Source organism: Bacillus rossius (genome assembly GCF_032445375.1).
Source record: "Bacillus rossius redtenbacheri isolate Brsri chromosome 9 unlocalized genomic scaffold, Brsri_v3 Brsri_v3_scf9_1, whole genome shotgun sequence".
Taxonomy (NCBI): Eukaryota; Metazoa; Arthropoda; class Insecta; order Phasmatodea; family Bacillidae; genus Bacillus; species Bacillus rossius.
The window spans coordinates 6,134,383-6,154,781 of record NW_026962012.1 but is presented as its reverse complement, the minus strand read 5'-3'; the positions used below and the strand labels follow the sequence as shown (position 1 = coordinate 6,154,781).

Below are 20,399 nucleotides of genomic sequence, written 5' to 3'. Positions count from 1 at the left end.
TAAAGGTTCACTGTCCGCAGGAACAAACTGAACCTTCGTAAGTAATAGACGCTAAAGGGACTCAAACCCAGACAAAAACAGTTACGACGTTTCGGAAACTGACACATGCTCCCGAGATCAGGCAAAATACAGTTATGGCATGAACTTCTTTCAAATGTGTCATTCCCATAGCATGAATATTTCAAATAACGTGTTACAAGTTACGTGACACGGAATATAGTTACTCACTTCTTCCCCGGGTCAGACCCTCAAAGAGATTTTAAGGGTAAATATGTACATGATGAATATTTTTTGACGTGATAACGTCTTATAAATCGATGAACGCCGGCTGCACGCACGGAAAATTGTCACGTTCCGCCTGAGCCGAGCGTGCATCAACCGGCCAACCACCGTGCGAGAAAATCTTCTATAATATCAAACAGGTTAAGGCGGGCTTTTTTAAGTAATTGTTCATAATTATATTTAAACAAATTATTTAAGTTAAATTAAAAAAAATGTAATGTTTGAAAATTAAAAAGTATGCAATTTTTCATCAATTTTTTCTTATGACGTTATCAAGTAAAATTATCGTCCGTAAACCGACTTTACAGAAACTTCCCCCCTTTTTTTTCTAGTTTCTGGGCGAACAGCTGGACTCGTCAATTTTGTAAATCGCATCGTCACCTCCAGCCTTCGCAAGCGTGCCGGATTGCATGACCGGCTGCCCCGTGAGAGAGTCGTGCGACCGGTGCGGACTTATGCGGACACCCGGAGTGTCGAGTGTCGAGTGTCGAGTGTCGAGTGTCGAGTGTCGGGTGTCGTGAGGCCCGTGCTGGGGCCGGCCACTTTCACCGCCGCGCCTGCCCCGGGTCCGGCAGCACGGCGCGCGGCTCCATTCCGCAACTGCTGGGTCTCTGACGGCCGATCAGTACACTGAGAGAAAGGTTTGTTTGCCTCAATTAAATATTTGTTTATATATGGCGAAATAAATATATTTAGTTAATTCAAATAAATATTTTGTAGTAGGAAAGATTCTGTTGACCCAACAAAATGATTTTGTCAACTGAAATGTATATTTGGTTAGGTGTAACAAATTATTTTTGTTACTTACCGAGTTTGGTTAAACTAACAAAATAATTTGTTCCACCAAGTAAATATTTGTTTCGCCATATATAAACAGATATATGTTTGATTCAAACAAACCTTTTTCTCTGTGAGTTCTTTTCTTCGTATTTCATTTTAAAACTGTATGAGTGAAAAAATAGCTAAAACGCTTGAAACACCCGGTAAAGATACATGAAAGAACTCAGGCGACTTGCAAAACACATTCATCTTCATTTATCCGCCACACAATGTTCAGGTCACCGCTCAACTCTCTCGGGAGCAGACACCGCGCTAGATGCACCAGCGAGCGTCATCCCGCCTTACCGACACAAGTACACTCCTGACTGGCGCCTCGAGGCTTGGATTCACACGCCATGTTGATCTGTTCATTTTCACGTCATTGCATTATTTTTTAAAGGCTATCTCTAGAATTTTAACTCGATGTCTCCCTTGAATTTGTTCTGCCAGAAATATTTTCAGCGGATGTTCACTCAGTGTAATACCACGCGTGTAAAATGTCGCGCCAGTGATGATAATATTACGAACGCGCATGATAGAACAGTGAGTGAATATATGTTAAGTATGTACTTAAATTTTAAAAATATCCCACGAAAAAGGTATAAGTACAAACCGAAAACTCAATTTGGCGTGTGAGACCGAACCCTAAACTCTAGTGTGGTGATGTTCCGATTCTCTTGCTAGTTATAGATCTTTAAAAATAAATATTTCGAGAAATTTACCATGCGAGTTACCATTTAAGTAACATGCATGCCCAGTTGTAGAAACACATTACCCTCTGGTAAGCGAAAATGAGATAGTTTAAGATACCCGGCAGTTTTTCCCTACGAGTCATGCTACCCATCATGCAGCGATGCTGTGTAGATTGCTTACACACAGGCGCATCGGCGAAGCTGTCAAACGTCTGGCAGCGCGCCGTATCATGGGACACCTGAACAAGAGCGTTATGTAACCGCTAATGTTGTTAGACGCTTAAGATGCCTGCCGCAATGCAGAGCGAAACGTCTGTATGATACACCCATTTCGATGCGGTTCAGCCTCGAAAGCACAGATAGTGTATTTTGTTAGTGCAATACAGTTTTCGTGAAAGTAATTCCAGACCAGCTGAGTGGTAAAGCATTGCAGCATTGCCTGTGTTTGTAGATGAATGGGTTTATTTAAGATACATGTCTACAGTCAGCACACCAATCACAGCCATACAGTGACCAACAAATAGAACAATGGCTTTTCTTGAAGACGGCCGCTAAATTCCTGCAGTCTAATGAGCGATCACATTATTTCGCGAAAGATGCATTCCCGTGTGTAACAGACAGAGATCGCGACAGTCTGCAATCCAATTTCATTATTTAGCTATTTGATTGGCTGGTTTTAAAATTACAGAAGTTTGTAAACGTAGAATTTTGGTAACACTGATTAGCCTTGAAACAAGATTTTTTTTTTTTTTTCGTGGGACGGAATATTTAAAAAAAAAGCCATGCCTGTAAAACTGAGTATCTGAAACAGCCTGCAGCACGGGGGTATGGGAGGCTGGTATCCACGCCAGCCACGCAGAGCAAACAGACGTCGAGTCGCGACAGGAGCGTATCTTCCGTGTGATTGATCACCCCGACCTTTCCCCTGGAGCAACGATGTCGCCCCCAGACAGTCCCAGGGGGGGGGGGGGGGCAGGGGGGACCGGGAAGCCACTTTCCCCTTCTCCGTGGACGGGTCCCGACGGAGAGATATCAGCGCACCCCCGAGCCCAGCCACTGACCCCCCATGTCATGCAGCGCGCCAAGGTCACAGGGGGTCGTTACCACAACGCCGAAATACCACAAACGCCGAACGTACAATAACGCCGAATGCCAAATTGACCGCAACGCCGACAGCTAGAAAACTGCTGTGTACCACAACGCCGAAATACAGTAACGCCGAAAAATGTTGCTGCGGGGAGGGGGGACCACAGGAGCAAAATAAAAAAAAATTAATGAATTTGTGTGCTAACCTTACCTAACCTAACCTTTGTGGTAGTCCTGCAATGACATTTTTCGGCGTTAATGTATTTCGGCGTTGTGGTAATTCGGCGTTGTGGTACACAGCAGTTTTCTAGCTGTTGGCGTTGTAGTCAATTTGACATTCGGCGTTATGGTTTTCGGCGTTATTGTACGTTCGGCGTTGTAGTATTTCGGCGTTGTGGTGCGCCCCGGTCACAGGCGCGCGTCTGAGCCTCGGCGTCACTCACAATGTTGCACGCGCGTTTGTTCCTCACTGATTTTTTTCCCCCATCTTTACTACGTAATTTTTTCTTTGTATTCACTTTAACATAACAGATATCTGTAAATTTTTACATTTACATGAAAACAACTGTTTCAATACAAAATTATGTTCGCAGTAATACTGGGTTCGGATTATTACCAGGGCATTCATGCTTTGTGTTGTAGTAGTTAAAAAGTTCCATGAATAGCTTTCCAGTATTAACTGCGCACATTAATAAGCATAATAAAATAAATTCCAATTATTAAATATTAAATTATCTTTTTCATGGTTGAAAAAAAAATTCTTGAATGAAACATCGATTAAAATATTTAAATTATACGCAAATTTTCGTAAGAAATACTCGGTATTAAAACGAAAAACGTATTTCATGTATGCAATAATAATCATATTTACGTATTGTACAAATTTGCAATAACTTTGTTGTAGTATTACAAACTATTTTTTGCCAACTGGTTTCCAAAGGAATATCTTGTGAATGTACTTTTTTTTCAGTATATGAAGAAATATTTAAACAGTATGAGAGTATTAAAGCTCAGAAATATGTACCTACCTTGTAGCCGTGGAGCTACTAACAGTGCCGATCAAACGCCTTGAGAGCTGTCAGATAGAGGGTGAGGCGTGTGTGAAGTGGCATTTTTCTTTTAAGTGCCTTAGCCAAATAGGTACATTAAGAGACTCATACCCGAACTTACCAAAATATGTGTAGGGGCTGCAAAAAGTCGCGGGTTCAATTATCTCCACAATAGACGCCACGATCCTCTGCAAAAGTCACTTGTTCATTGACTGCTGACTTGCGAGGCGTCTAAACTGGGTGACTTGTGATTCGATACATCTTTGAAAGAGGGTATCTAAAAGGTTCACAACTCTCCAGATTGACAGTGAACCAAAAGCAGAATTTTTTCGTGTCGCGTAATGAATCCGCGAATTTTCCCGGTCCCAAGATATTTGAGTGAAAACCTGGCGCTGTTGCCACGGTGCGGCAGTCCGAAAGATGGCCGACGGCATGCACAGTATGGACACTGTATTTGTTTAATACAGAAAGTACCAACATTATGACAATAAAATTACCGACATTATTTTCTCTTAGAACTGTTTCTTTTAATCACTATGCATATATATGGGAACAATAAATTTCCAGTACTTCAAGTTTCTTAAAAAAAGGAATTCATCATATTTGTCACCAGATTTTAAAATTGATTATCTAAAAATTTATCTATAACACATTTTTGTATCCACACCTATGGCCACTAGTGTTGCTAGTGTTAGCTGTTCAAAATATGCTGATCCTGTAGTGCTTCAAGAGCGAGACATAGTGGTATTGCAAGACGTTCGGGTAAGATAGCGAATAAACACTACCTTGCTGGGACACAAACGTAGCCTAACTAGCGCACCGTGTTCCAGAACGTTTCCAGACCGAATACCAGTAAGGGACAAAAAAGCAACCGTTTTAATAAACGGTGCCCTGCGCGAGGCTAGAAATTGGTTTAAACGCATTCTAGCTTACGTCTCGCAACAATCCATACAATTGTTACGGGAATAATACTAGAGATAGCAGCACCATAACATAAAATAGAACCGTCTTTTCTCATTTTCTCAAGTACTTTTTAACTTGCGAATTTTTATTGTTATCATTAAAGTGTACAAAAAGTGTTCAAGGGTATTTTCGCTATTATAAGGTTTCATTTGGCACACCAATACGTTTGGTACGTCCCCCGATATTCACAAAAGTGACTTTTTACGAGTTTATGGAGCCAGACGCAGGTCTGTCATTTGGACAAATTCAACGAAAAAGTTGAGCTCTGCGCATGCGCGGAATTTAAAAAGAGATCGGCAACGGATATGGCCACTAAAATCCGTTTCCTAAAAGCAAGGGACTGGTGTTGTCCTATCGCGAACTAGGAATACCGTTGTGGTACAGGTGTAGCGTATTGTATTCTGGAATACGGGCCATAGATACGCGCACTAGCGTCTTAACGAGTTTTGGCAGTGCAAGTGTGCCGTGCCATGTGGGAACTTCTTGATCCCGCTGGTGCACTCCAAGCAAGTTTCAAGACTCTGACTCACGCGCCATGTTGATTTTGTTGTGTGTATCGTCTTAGCTCTCATTATACGGCATTTGGTAGCAGTAATTTCGTGAATGGAACGAAAGTCGCATGGAACGGATGTGTGTGTCACCACGTTGCTGCCATCTGTGGCGGGTAACGCGAACCAAAGTTCACAAAGAAAAAGGGAAACATTATATTATTGACTAATGAATTTCAACAAGATGGGCAATATTTTAATAAAATTACTTGTCAAAAATCAGGTCCAAGGCCGGTGAATATTATTTTTTCAATTATATATATATATAATCGGAGCCGTTTTATAATCTAGTTTAAAATTTCGCTCTGCAAATGGAATGATTCGATAAAGCGACGAAGCTACTCCGGCAGCGAATTCCAGCGTCCAGAAATGTTGCTGAAAACACAATTTGCGTACACGTATCACGCTCGGCATTGTTTTAAAGAATTCTCCGTTAGAATTTTTGTCCAAGTTTCGTAATATAAACGTGTTTGCAATATGAGAACATATTAATCTGCTCGTTACCTAGATCAGAAGTTACGCACAACTTGCGAGTGTTGAAAGACTCACTCACGTGTTTTTTTTGTCATTATTTTTATTTAGGTTGTATTTCTGACATTTTAACTCGATACCTCATTTTCAATTTTTGTTCAACGAGTGATCACGATAACGAAGACTTGCGCCGCTTGTGGTAGACCAACAAATGCAAGGGAGGTATCAAATAAAAATGGTAGAAATTGTCTTTAAAAAAAATCAAAATGTCGTGTGAGACCGAGCCTTAAAACGATTTAAGATGCCCAATTCGCGAGACTTTTGGCCCGCACTATAAAATGAGTTTTTAGTGAGTAATCATTGAAACAACAAAAAAATTGTGAAGGAGTCTTTCAGTACTCTCCATAGTTCTAACCTCGGTAACGAGCTATCACATGTGTTCTCATGTTGCAAATACACTTATAATACGAACCTTGGACATGAAATTTATCGCAGAATTCTTAAAAATAATGCCGAGATAGACAAATATTTGCAAATTATGTTTTCAACTTCATTTCGTGACGCGAATCCATAGTAGTTTCCGCAACCGCCACTAGAATTCACTGCCGGAGCACCCACCTACGTCGACTACTGAATCATTCGATTATGCAGAGCGAAAATTTAAACTATATGATGAAACGGCTCCGATAAAATACTAAACACCGACTTTGGATCTGATTTCCGACAAGGAATGTTATTAAAACACTGGCCATTTGTTAAAATTCACTAAACAGTTTCCCTTGGTCTGTTTGAAGTTTGGTTAGCGCCGGCCGCCGCAGATAGCAGCACCGCGGTTGACTTCTAGAAGTCGCGCACCAGGAGCGGGTGGCATGGCGGATCCAGGAGGGAAACCTTCTTTTCACAGACGAGAGAGCCAAACGCCCGATCGTGCATCTTCGGTTTTTTTTTTGTTCATTGTAAATGTGTTGATAAAAGGATACTAATGGTCAATTAGGTTAGGTTAGCTACATTATAAATACTTTAAAACATCGTGGACGGTTGATTTGGTTAGGATAGATACATTCAGGGGCGCAATAACAGGGGGGGGGGGGCAAGATCTTTTGCCCCCCTCTGAAACCTTGAAGTGGGGGCAAACGGGGGCAAAGAAAGTACTGTGTAATCAACTTTTAGATAATAAAACTGCTTAAATAGCACCATTTTCCACCTTGAAATACAATGTTTCCCGGGGGAGGACACCCGGACCACCCGCTTCAATAGGGGGCATCGATGATTCTTTATAAAAAGGTATATTGCCCCCCCCCCCCCCTTTTGGAAATTTAGTTGTTGCGCCCCTGGCTACATAAAAGATACGGGGGAAAAAAGCGAGCATGAACTTCGGGGAACTTCGTGTTTTGGTTCTCTCGTCTGTGAAAAGAAGGCTTCCCGATCCAGGAGTGGGTGGCATGGCGGGAGAGTGTCGGGCGGGCGGGTAGGGGGGGGGGGAGCGGCTCACCGGCAGGTCCAGCAGGGTCTCCAGCGTGTCCTGGGCCGCGCCGCAGATGGCAGCACCAGGAGCGGTGGAGGCGGGAGTGTGTCGTGTGTCGCGTGTCGCGTGTCGTGTGTCGCGTGTCGGGCGGGCGAGGGGGGCGGCTCACCGGCAGGTCCAGCAGGGTCTCCAGCGTGTCCTGGGCCGCGCCGCAGATGGCAGCACCAGGAGCGGTGGAGGCGGGAGTGTGTCGTGTGTCGCGTGTCGCGTGTCGTGTGTCGCGTGTCGGGCGGGCGAGGGGGGCGGCTCACCGGCAGGTCCAGCAGGGTCTCCAGCGTGTCCTGGGCCGCGCCGCAGATGGCAGCACCAGGAGCGGTGGAGGCGGGAGTGTGTCGTGTGTCGCGTGTCGCGTGTCGAGTGTCGCGTGTCGGGCGGGCGAGGGGGGCGGCTCACCGGCAGGTCCAGCAGGGTCTCCAGCGTGTCCTGGGCCGCGCCGCAGATGGCAGCACCAGGAGCGGTGGAGGCGGGAGTGTGTCGTGTGTCGCGTGTCGCGTGTCGAGTGTCGCGTGTCGCGTGTCGTGTGTCGCGTGTCGGGCGGGCGAGGGGGGCGGCTCACCGGCAGGTCCAGCAGGGTCTCCAGCGTGTCCTGGGCCGCGCCGCAGATGGCAGCACCAGGAGCGGTGGAGGCGGGAGTGTGTCGTGTGTCGCGTGTCGCGTGTAGAGTGTCGCGTGTCGGGCGGGCGAGGGGGGGCGGCTCACCGGCAGGTCCAGCAGGGTCTCCAGCGTGTCCTGGGCCGCGCCGCAGATGGCAGCACCAGGAGCGGTGGAGGCGGGAGTGTGTCGTGTGTCGCGTGTCGTGTGTCGCGTGTCGGGCGGGCGAGGGGGGCGGCTCACCGGCAGGTCCAGCAGGGTCTCCAGCGTGTCCTGGGCCGCGCCGCAGATGGCAGCACCAGGAGCGGTGGAGGCGGGAGTGTGTCGTGTGTCGCGTGTCGCGTGTCGAGTGTCGCGTGTCGGGCGGGCGAGGGGGGCGGCTCACCGGCAGGTCCAGCAGGGTCTCCAGCGTGTCCTGGGCCGCGCCGCAGATGGCAGCACCAGGAGCGGTGGAGGCGGGAGTGTGTCGTGTGTCGCGTGTCGCGTGTCGAGTGTCGCGTGTCGCGTGTCGTGTGTCGCGTGTCGGGCGGGCGAGGGGGGCGGCTCACCGGCAGGTCCAGCAGGGTCTCCAGCGTGTCCTGGGCCGCGCCGCAGATGGCAGCACCAGGAGCGGTGGAGGCGGGAGTGTGTCGTGTGTCGCGTGTCGCGTGTCGTGTGTCGCGTGTCGGGCGGGCGAGGGGGGCGGCTCACCGGCAGGTCCAGCAGGGTCTCCAGCGTGTCCTGGGCCGCGCCGCAGATGGCAGCACCAGGAGCGGTGGAGGCGGGAGTGTGTCGTGTGTCGCGTGTCGCGTGTCGAGTGTCGCGTGTCGGGCGGGCGAGGGGGGCGGCTCACCGGCAGGTCCAGCAGGGTCTCCAGCGTGTCCTGGGCCGCGCCGCAGATGGCAGCACCAGGAGCGGTGGAGGCGGGAGTGTGTCGTGTGTCGCGTGTCGCGTGTCGTGTGTCGCGTGTCGGACGGGCGAGGGGGGCGGCTCACCGGCAGGTCCAGCAGGGTCTCCAGCGTGTCCTGGGCCGCGCCGCAGATGGCAGCACCAGGAGCGGTGGAGGCGGGAGTGTGTCGTGTGTCGCGTGTCGCGTGTCGAGTGTCGCGTGTCGGGCGGGCGAGGGGGGCGGCTCACCGGCAGGTCCAGCAGGGTCTCCAGCGTGTCCTGGGCCGCGCCGCAGATGGCAGCACCAGGAGCGGTGGAGGCGGGAGTGTGTCGTGTGTCGCGTGTCGCGTGTCGTGTGTCGCGTGTCGGGCGGGCGAGGGGGGCGGCTCACCGGCAGGTCCAGCAGGGTCTCCAGCGTGTCCTGGGCCGCGCCGCGCCGCAGCTTGCACAGCTCCACGAACTCGTCGTCCGTCGCGTTCTTCTCGCGGAGCAGCCTGCAACACGCGCGCATGCGCGGCTACAGCACGGCACAGCCCCTAGTCCCCTCGGTCCAACTGGCGAGGAGACCTGCCAGTCCGCACCTCGGGGGCATCACACACCATGTCCACTTTCCGGCTAAATTCACTTTCAACCATGAACTCGACCATCGTCTCACGTTCTCAACATCTGCCATGTGTCAAAAATCCACACATGTTGGGTGTAATATAGTCGAGTATACAAGCGAGGCAGTATTAAAAATTTTTTTAAATGCTCTCTTTAAAAATTTGTTTGTTTGTGACATAGTGTCTTATGTCTCCGAGGTACAGATACAGGTAGGTTTAGTCTATCCTAGGGTGAAATAATCATGGTTCTGGCAGTCTCATAAAAGTACACATTATTATCCTAAACACAATTCAACAAACATACATAACTTGCAGAAGTGGCTATAAAATGAATTAAAATGTTTTCCTTCACAATACATATTTACAGTTTACGCTTTTACCAGAAAAAAAATGGCAGACGTGTTTAATAAAAATTTTAAACGATACATTATTGATTATGATTGTTAATTGCGCTCATATTAATACAGAATGATTCATATCCCTTATGTTGAATTAATGTCAATAAATTCAGATACGGATTATTAAAAGAACATTAATTTATGTTAAAAAAATTTTCAGTTAGAAGATATTAAGCTACTCTGTAGTATGAAATATTACTGAAAGTGATTTGTAACTAGGATATTACCAATGTCTCCGTTTTCCGGATTTGGAAGACAGCTTTTAAATTTCTTGAAATTTATTTGATTTATAGATTTTTTTTCCTGTCTGCGGTAATCCTCCATAGACTAAATTATATTGCCGCGGTACAAAAAATTTCCAGGGTTTTTGAAATCAAATTTGGGGACTTTACTGATGGGACTCTGGGCTGGCTGCTCTGCTTACTCGTCGGCGCAAGTGGCGCGCGCTGCTGGCTTGCAGATTGCACTTTTCTTTTGTAGTTTGCTTGTCCGGCCGCGCGCTGGTGCAGCCACTGGCCGCTGTTATTGGGGCACTCTGTTACAACAGGCCGCGCGGTGTCGCGCACGTATGGGCCTTAGAATAATCAATTAAAAGTTAAAAGAATTGGTTGTCTGTAAAGTCGGTTTACGGACGATAGTTTAACGTGACAACGTCATAACAAAACATTGATGAAATGATTGCATATTTTTATGAATAAAATTGAATTATTTTTATTGAATTATCACTATTTTGCATGGATACAAAGGAGTGAAATGAAAACTACAATTTAAGTGATAAATTTACTTTTATTTGCACTCATTAATTCAAATATGTTTATTACTTTAAAGAAGAGATTATTTTAACTATATCTTTTATACTTCTTGCTATTTAACTTCTTCCAATCTGTGTTATTCCGTTAAGGATAGGACGATGATAGGAAAAGTAGGAAACGAATGGGAGTGTTTCAAGTTTAATGTGCCTCGAAAAAGTCAAATCGATGGTTGTTCCAATCGAGTGGAAGAGAGATAGATGCGGCGCAAGCGTACAATGAGCGTAACGGGACAATGTGTGTAACGGGACAATGTGCGTAACGGGACAATGAGTCATCCTTTTTCGTGCGTGCAGCCGGCGTTTATCGATTTATTAGACGTTGTCACGTCAAAAATTAAAACTTATTAATATTTACGAAGCTACGTACACCAATGAAGATGTTAACAAGCCGGGCAGTATAGATCTGGCAACAGCGCACCGCACGCTAGACATAGAGCATGTCGCTGGATAGACACACAATGGCTGACGTGCTGGCTGACGCGTGGCTAGGGCCGCGCTGACACAGTACTTGCGACGCAATAACTTCCAATGCAGATTTTCCCTAATAAATTGGTATTTCTTGAATGACTTCCTCCTAGATCTGATCCCTGTTGAATCCATACAATTTTGTTTTTAACTGTCAGGTGTTTATTTTAATTTCTGTAATTCTCGAATATCATTTAATTTTGATCTACTTGGTTTGCAGTCAGGTGGCTGAGAAGGGCGCTTCTTATGCTTCTGTTCTATGACATTAGCTTCATCATTTGGCTTTAGTATTTTTTATCACACATTACTTTAATTAATATCTTTGCTTTCTTCTTTACTTGTCCTGAATATTTCATTATTTGTTCAGACGGACGTGCTGATTTCTTGTTTAAACGATATTCTTTCTTCTCTTATAATCATTCCTAGCATCGTCTGCGTTTTACTTACATCTTATTTCAACATCTTTCTTTGTCCTCAACCTTTCTTTTCTTTGTTCAGAAGTAGTACATAAATTCTCGAAACATTCTGTTCAAAGATTGATTTCTTGCTTAACCGATTTTCTTTCTTCTCTTATTATCTTCTTTCCTTGCATATTCCGCATTTTTCTTGCATTTTATTTTAACTTCTTTCAATATTATGTTCTCCGATTTTCTTAGTACAGTTAGCTTCTCCAAGTACTTAATGTTTCTAAATCCATTGTTATTCGAACATATCATCTTTATTTCTTGCTAATTTTGCCCTTTCTCGCTCCAGTTATCTGTTTTTCTTGTTTTTTTTTTTTCGTTCCAATTTCTTCCTATCTATCTGCACGGTTCACATAATTATGATATTCAGTAAATAAACATGTGCGTCTGAATATTTCTTCTCGGGATGAGCCCCACCTGGCCACGTGGTCCAGCGGCGCTGGCTGCTCGATGGTTCTCGGCTCTAGTCCCGGCTGAGACAGCTGTGCCAGTTCGTGTGGGGATGAAGCTGACAATCCGCTAACTACAAAAGGCACAAGCAAACCTCACGATACTGAGTGTTCAGATCACTTGCCTCCCATCAGGTCGATCCTGGTTGTACTCCTGGCGGAGTGAAACCACGGGGGATGCGACGAACATGCAGCGGTGGTTGTTGTTGTTCTCGGGGTACTCTCGTTCCACTCAACAAAGACCGCAGAGAGCGGGATCGTTAGGAAACTAACACGCGCCCCCCATCAAGAGGGCATGACTGACTGGGCACAGCTTCAGAAGATACCACGTGATTTAAAGAATACTCAACATATCCGACTGGTGTCTATTTACGAAAAGGATTTTTTTAAAAATCCACTCTGGGCGGATGAGTGGTACAGTTTTCGTTTTTAATTTTTAATCTTTTTTTTGAAGAGTAAAGATGGCTAAAACGCGTTTTTTTAAATAACTTTTAGGCATGAAACAACTACTGAAGGGACTTTCATTACACCTTTATCTTCATTTCCCCGTCATATAATGTAATGGTTACCGCTCAGATCTCACAGTTGTCCTATTCACTTGCGAAGACCGCGCGCTAGAAGCACCAGCGAGCGTAACACTAATCATCCCGCCTCACTGACACAGACACGCCTCTGACCAGGCGGGCCCCTTGGCTAGAATGTCCGTAAACCAAAGGAAACGGCGTGGAAACAGGACGTGGGCGACGACAGTTAACGGGGCGGTCCTGCCTACGGCAGCTAATGGCACCCGAAAACGCCGGTAATTTGCGCCTCCTTCTGACGCACCCATTTGTTCACGACCGAGAGCTGTTACCGGGGGTGGAATTACAGCAATGAGAGCCGGCTCATTCCAGAGCGCCGACGGGTGACTTGGGGGGGGGGGGGGGGGGGGAGGATGGTTCGCATCCAGACGATCACGAAAGGAACAATCATTTGTATTCTCCAAGCACCTCTTGCGAAGGGTCTGTCGGCCTATAACTCGCTGGAAGAGCTCGGAACAGAGCGCCGGCCCTTTAATCACTCCGTAGTCGTTCAGCGAGTCGGGGGGAGAGAGCGAACAAGGAACAGGCAGAACGGAGGTGAGCTTGACTGGGGAAATATTTAAAGCTTCGTGCGACCGATTAAAAATAAAAAGGACTTTCTTCCCCAGTGCCATTTAACCCACAAAGGCGTCTTCAGCACTTCTAATGACTCAACAAGAACCTTCACAGCTCCAGTGCCACCAGAGGGCTCTCGCATCAGCAACAGCTCATTGGGCGAAGACGTCAAAGGGGCATACAAACAGCGTGGCAGTTCAACACTAAACCGCTTCACAGATTAAATAAAATGTAAAAAAATAAGATAAATATAAAAAAAAGTATATACCACAAAGAAAATAAAGGTCGTATTAAATTTCGAGATCAAGATTAATTTTCAAAAGTGCATAATTGTACTTGTATTTTTTTTTAAATTAAGTAATTTGTGCATGCTCTAACTATGAAAGGGAGCAAATGCAGTATGCTTATTCCAAGTATTCTTCAAAAACCTATTATAATAACGATAAGATGGAGAATGGGGAAGAAGAGAAAAATCACCACAGACATCGAATGGTCAGTGAAAATCAAACGAACTGCATCGTTCCAGTAAGAATATCACTGAAACAAAAAGAAAATCCGTTTCGGCACAGCCTACAGGCGTAGGTAGATTTCGAAGTAGTTACCTTTTCTGGGAATATTCTGGAAACTTCTATGAATTTCTGGAACATTTTAAGAACTTAATGTACATAAAATATTTATGTTCTCCAATTACTAAATTATGAATTAAATAGTTGCTCATTTTCCGTGCAGCGAACATATTACGGACATTTTTAACTCAATGTATTCACCGTTGAATAGTTTACAACGCAGCACTGAATAGCTTAGAACGAATTTCACATTATATGCCAACTAAGGTAATTGTCGAAATTATTTTGAGCTTCAAGCGCTATTTTTCATCCCTTACACTAATAACGTGGTCGTATAAAAAATTTATTTTAACCAAGGTTTAAGATAATATTAAGATGATTTAAAATTAATTCAAACGAAATTAATACTAAGAAAGTTTTTGATTTTTGAAGATTTCAACCCATGTTTTTACGGTAATAATTCGTTTCATCGAAAACTGTTTGACAATTTTTTTTATGAAGTTTAGGATTAATACAAATAAACTGAAACGGATATGATAGTATATATGTTTAAAAAATGTTAAGATTATATTTTACTTTCATACCTTGTTATTTCCACACCTTCCAGTAATGGTTGGATAAACAAAAATTCTTTATGAATATTTTAGTCAATATTTAGACAGTTAAAAAAAATAAGAATGGATTCGATAGTGTACCGGGTAGAGAAGTTTTATTTATTTTCTCATTCCAACCCTAGGTTTTTCAATCCCTTGCAATAATGGTTTGTATTATCAAAAATTGTTTCAGACAAAAGTTTTAGATAAAAAATATAAAATTAATACTATATTTGCATGAATATGATGTTCCTATAATAGGAGTTATGATTTTTTTTTGTCTTCAAACCCTTGTTTTTTCAACCCCTTGCAGTTATGATTGGTCGTATGAAAAACTTATCAGACAAAATATTTTGGTGTTACTCAAACAAGTTATAATGCGTATGTGATATTTTTCACATAATGGGAGTTAAGGCGAATTTTATATTTTTTTCTAAAAAAAACCTTCCCCATTTCTACCCTTTTGGTTGGGGTATTGCCCATTAACGAAGTCGACCGGAGTTTTTTACTACTTTATTTTATGTACCAGTTTGTAAGTGATTTGTGAAAAATTGCGACTGTTATCGTGTCAACAAAAATGTGTAAATATATATGTGTGTGTGTGTGTGTGTGTGTGTGTATATATATATATATATATATATATATATATATATATATAAACTTCTGAGTTGACGATGGTTTTGGGATCTATGTATGGACCATGAAACGAAAAACTATATAAAAACCTTCCGAAAGTCGCACCGTGCTAACGGCTACAATAGGTAGTATTTATTTGAAATATACTTAAAAAGCCCGTAAGCGTGTCTCGTAGTGCGGTTAACACATCCACACAATCCGAATTGCCACCAATTACTCTTTATTTGAAAAATACCGTCGCAGTACTCAGATGTGCCTATTACGTCGGCGTCCAGGCTTACCCCACGAATATCCACCGTGCAAACGTTATCATCAATATGATGTTGGGGCGGAGCCAGACCACTCGCCTCACAACATTGCATTGCATGTCACAGGGGTTTCCCCCCCCCCTTTTCTTTGCTAACCCGGCACTCTCAGCCTCACGGCCCTGCCGCCCTGGGGCCCCCACCGGCGTGGATGCGGATCACGCCGCATACGCAACCAGGAAGGGCGTTAGAGCTTTGGCTATACACAGGGGCTGAGGAACCCATCCCAGCATATGTACCACCTTCGGCCCCCTACCCCACTCGGCTGACCAGCAAGTTGGATGCTCCCTTAGCCCTCCGGAGTTGTCATCACTTCTGGCGCCTACCCCAGTCTCCCGCATCACACTGGGACTCCTTAAACCACCCAGCGAACCCGCGGTCCGGTGCAGGCCTACCCAACCTCTCCCGGCTATCCAGGCCGTTAACCGGATATGTAGGGATAGGAAAAATTCGCGGGTTCATTTCGCGACAGGCTAAAATACAAATAGTTACACCTCAGTGCTGCCTCTGCTATTGGCTCACAACTCACCTGGATGACTCTGGGCCAATTAGAAACGCCCGACCAAAGCTTTATCGAATCACAGGCTGCTACGTTGGGACGTCTCACAAGACGGCAGCCAATGGGTGGGTGGCATTTGACCGAGTGTACGTAGAACTATGGAGTTCATCCTGCAGGTCATTGAACCCGCGAATTTTTCCTATCCCTACGGATATGTCACTCGCCCCACAACAACGCGAACAACGCGAAGCGGGTTCGGATCCCGACGGGCTCAAAATATGGAATTGTTCGCGAGTGGGATTCGTGGCGGACTTTACCGTAGACTATACTTGGTTTGTTGAGGTGCTCCCACTACATCACACACGAGTCACGTCGCCACTTCGCTCGCAAAGCTTCAACCCTCATCGTGTCTTATCACAACTACGCCGAAGATACGTTAGGGACCATTTCATTCATTCATTCATTCATTCATTCAATCGCCAAAGTAATTATTAGTGAGGAATAATTTACAAACTTCAGGACCGTCAACAGGGCCCGATCACCGGGAAGAGAGTGATTTTTAAAGCTTGGTTTTACCAGTTAGGACAAAACGTCTATTGAGAAAGATATTGTAACTTTGTACAACACATGGATATGGTTAGTTTGCATACGTGAAATGCGTTTTACGAGAAAATAGTGAGAATTTCTTACGATAAATGACGTGTGATTTTATATTTAAATTAAAGTTTCAAAGAAGTATAATTTTTAAAAACATGGAAAAAATAATCGAATGTTCAACAAATTAATATTATTTTTTATTATGCTTATTAATATGCGCATTTAATACTGAAAGGTTCAGGAAACGGTTTATAAATAACTTTTAACTATTAGAGGTACTGGGAAAAAATAAATCATAAATGCCCAGGTAAGAATATAAACCCAGTACAACTGCGAAAACTATTTTGTAGTTGTTTTAGTGTAAACGTACAGATGAACAAATATCTGTACATTTTCATAAATATTTATGTTCCATTTACAAAAGGAAAAAGTACAGTGTCATGAGAACCGCAGATTACGTTTACAGTTATGGCCTTTCTTGATTTGTTTTTAATTGTGGGTTTTGAAAAGCTGTGAATTAAGTTTGGGGGAGGGAGCCCGACGGAATTTTTTTTTTGCCCTGGGCCAACAGTTTCTCTCCATGGCCCTGCCAAACTATTGTAGACGCGGTATGGTTTGTCCAGCACGTGGTGGGGTCTGAAGGTAGTAATGATCTCCACGAATACAAGCAGGTGCGGGAGCGACTATAATTACACTATCACCGCATGGAGCCCCTGGGTGTTCCACATCCACAATGAGGAACTATTTGTCAGACACCCGTGACAAGCTACCCTTTCGGCCGTGAAGGAGGGAGCCATTGCGTGCGGGGAGCATTGTTAGGAGAGGCCCCCGGAGGCACAAAAGGGCCAATCAGAAGGGCCCGACCACCCGCCGGCGACGTCTGGCTGGAGGGAGGCTGTCAGTCAGGTCCCTACCTGGGCACACGAGCGGCGGGCAGCGCTCCTGAACACACCGCGCGGTCCAGAACGGCGTACGTTCAGGACTGAGGTCGGATACATAGCTATGTTTCCGTATTTAGTTTTGATGTGACAACGTCTAATAAATCGATGAACGCCGGCTGCACGCACGAAAAAAGTTTCCCGTTACGCACATTGTTCCGTTACGCCGTGTCCCGTTACGCTACTAAATCGACTGAAAAATTATGGTGATTCATATAATTGATGATAGATATTTGATTACAGTTTATTTATATGAAAACTTGTTCATAATTATATTTAAACTTTAAAGCTAAACGCCAGTTTTAAAAATGAATTACAAGTCATCTACACGTGAACTGTTTCGTCGACTGTTTATAAAGTGAAGTGAAAAGTTAATGTGGTTTTCATTGCTTATTACAACAACAATTACGGCAATAAAGGTTAATTATTCTTTCATTTTAAAAATATGATTACTAGTATGTTTTCAAGTATTTATTCTTTTATTATTAAAATAAAAATTATTCAATTTTATTCATAAAAGTATGCAATCATTTCATTAATGTTTTGTTATGACGTTGTCACGTTAAACTAACGTCCGTAAACCGACTTTACAGACAACCAATTTTTTAACTGTATTTTCGGAAGAGTGAAAATGGGTACAACTCACGTTTTTGGAATGTATTTTTTTTTACAAGACACGCCCGGTACCCCAAGAGTCTTGTTAATTACACCTCTAGCTTCAGTTCTCAGCCATGTAACGTACGGTCACAACTCGAACGTCACAGTTGTCCTATGCTCGAACGATCAGACCGCGCCAGTCCTCGGCCAATCAGCGAGCGTCGCGCCCGTCACCCCGGCTCACTAACACACACACACACACACACACACACACACACACACACACACACACACACGCTGACCAGGCGGGAGGCAGGCAGCATGGCTCGTAGGAGTAATACCAAAAACTTTTATCTAAATAAATGTCTCATACGACCAGCCATAACTGCAAGAGGTGGAAAAATAGAGGTTGGAGGACAAAAAGATTCATAACTCCCTAAGTAGGCACACTACGTTCAAACTGTTTGTATAACTTATAAATACCATCTAAAATTATGTCTGATACAATATTTTATGCAACAAAACATTGATGAAAATATTTAAATAAACAGGGGTCAACGGACAAAAAAATTCATAACTTCCTCAGTAATAACACCATTATGTACACTCGAATTGTTTGTAAATCTTATATTTTTATCTAAATAGTTTGTTGGAAACAATTTTTGAAAAGTTATAAACATTTCTGCAAGGGGTTGAAAGAAAAGGGGTATAAATACAAAAAAAATCATATTAACTAGCACTTTTTCAACTATTAAATCTGTTTTTATTTATTCTAAAATCATGAAATCTTATTTTCAATTTTTGTTTGAAACAATATTTTATACAACCAACCATTACTGCAAAGGGTGAGGAAAAAAACGGCGATCGAAGGACAAAATATCTTCATCACCCCTTTAGTAAACTCACTATCAAATCTGTTCAAATTTTTTATACCTTATAAATATTATCTAAAAGTTTTGTCCGAAATAATTTTTGATACAACCACCCATTGCTGCAAGGGTTGAAATAAAGTGTTAGGACAAACTAAAAAACTTCCTTAGTAGGCACACTATCAAATCCGTTAAAATTGTTTGTAAATCTTATAAATGTTATCTTAAACTTTTATCTGAAGCAATTTTTGATAAGACAAACCATTGCTGCAAGGGGTTGAAAAAATAACACGTTGGAATAAAAAACATCAAAATCTTGTACCGGATCCGTTCTTATTTATTTTAAACTTTCTAAGTATTGTCTAAAAATATGTCTAAAGTAAATTTTTATGTAACGAACCATCGCTGTAAGGGGTGGAAATAACAAGGGTTGAAAGAAAGAAACAGTGGCTACACTATCAACTCCTTTAAAATTTATTGTAATAATCCTAAACATCATCTAATACCTTTGACTGAAACAATTTTTGAAGAGTCGAACTATTACCGTTAAAATAGGAGTTTAAATAAATAAAAAATAAAATCTTCCTTAGTATCAAATTCGTTTGAATTTATTTTAAACCATCTTAATATCATCTTAAACCTTAGTCCAAAGCGAATTTTTATACGACCACGGATTAGTGCAAGTGATGAAAAATAGTTTTTGAAGGACAACAATTTTTTTATCTACCTTAGTAGGTATAATATGAAATTCGGTATAAACTATTCAATGCTGAATGCATTGAGTTAAAAATATTAGAAACATTTTCGCTGCATGGAATATGAGAAAATGTTTAATGATATTCTTGGATTATTAGAGAACCACAGGTACTTCGAAATTTACAATAGGCTGTGCCAAAATTGATTTTTTTTTATCAAATTTGTAATTTTTGCAACACGAATTCAAATATTACTAACGTTGAAATTACTTATCATTGTAACACTATCGTTTAAAGATTTGAAGAAATTTGAATATTTTCATTAGGCTAAAACTTTGTTTCATAAAATTTAAAAACTTTTATAAATGACGAAACATTGTTCCCACTAAGTCAACTGACAATGTCACCTCGTTTCGCATGTAAATACAGCGTGACTAAGCACTACTACTAATAGTTTTAATTACAGAGAAAATTTCGAAAAAAAAGAACCATACTACGACCCTTTATCGATAATTATATCCTGGAAATGGCATTAATTATTTAACAAACATTTCTATGAAATGTATTTGACACAGTTTCCCGAGTGTTAGGTTTGATATATATTTGAAACAAACATTTTTTTGCACCAATACTAAATACAAAATTACGAAATAAAGACCTATAATGGAATCACAAACTAAGTGTTGAGAATGTTGCACATCTGCCAGGCGTCGAAGTATTTCGTTCTAAATTTCATACTAGTTTTCCTCGAAAACAGCGTGGTAGAGGGTAGTATAAGGTGATTTTATTCGTCACTTTTGACATTTAGATTAATAATCAATCCTTAAAAACCTCGTTATTCCTCCGCGTCAGAAAAGTTTATGGGAAATAAGAATGTTACCCTAGA

General features: G+C 42.9%; 1 protein-coding gene across 1 annotated transcript in view; it reads right to left on the bottom strand.

Moving 5' to 3' along the window:
* LOC134542613 (rho GTPase-activating protein 20-like) overlaps window positions 1-20,399 on the bottom strand; it is a 927,095-nt gene that overhangs the window by 597,659 nt on the left and 309,037 nt on the right. The window contains exon 6 of the mRNA XM_063386995.1: window positions 9,285-9,387. Within this exon, the coding sequence (XP_063243065.1) occupies window positions 9,285-9,387 (103 nt within the window). The remainder of the gene's footprint in view (window positions 1-9,284; window positions 9,388-20,399) is intronic.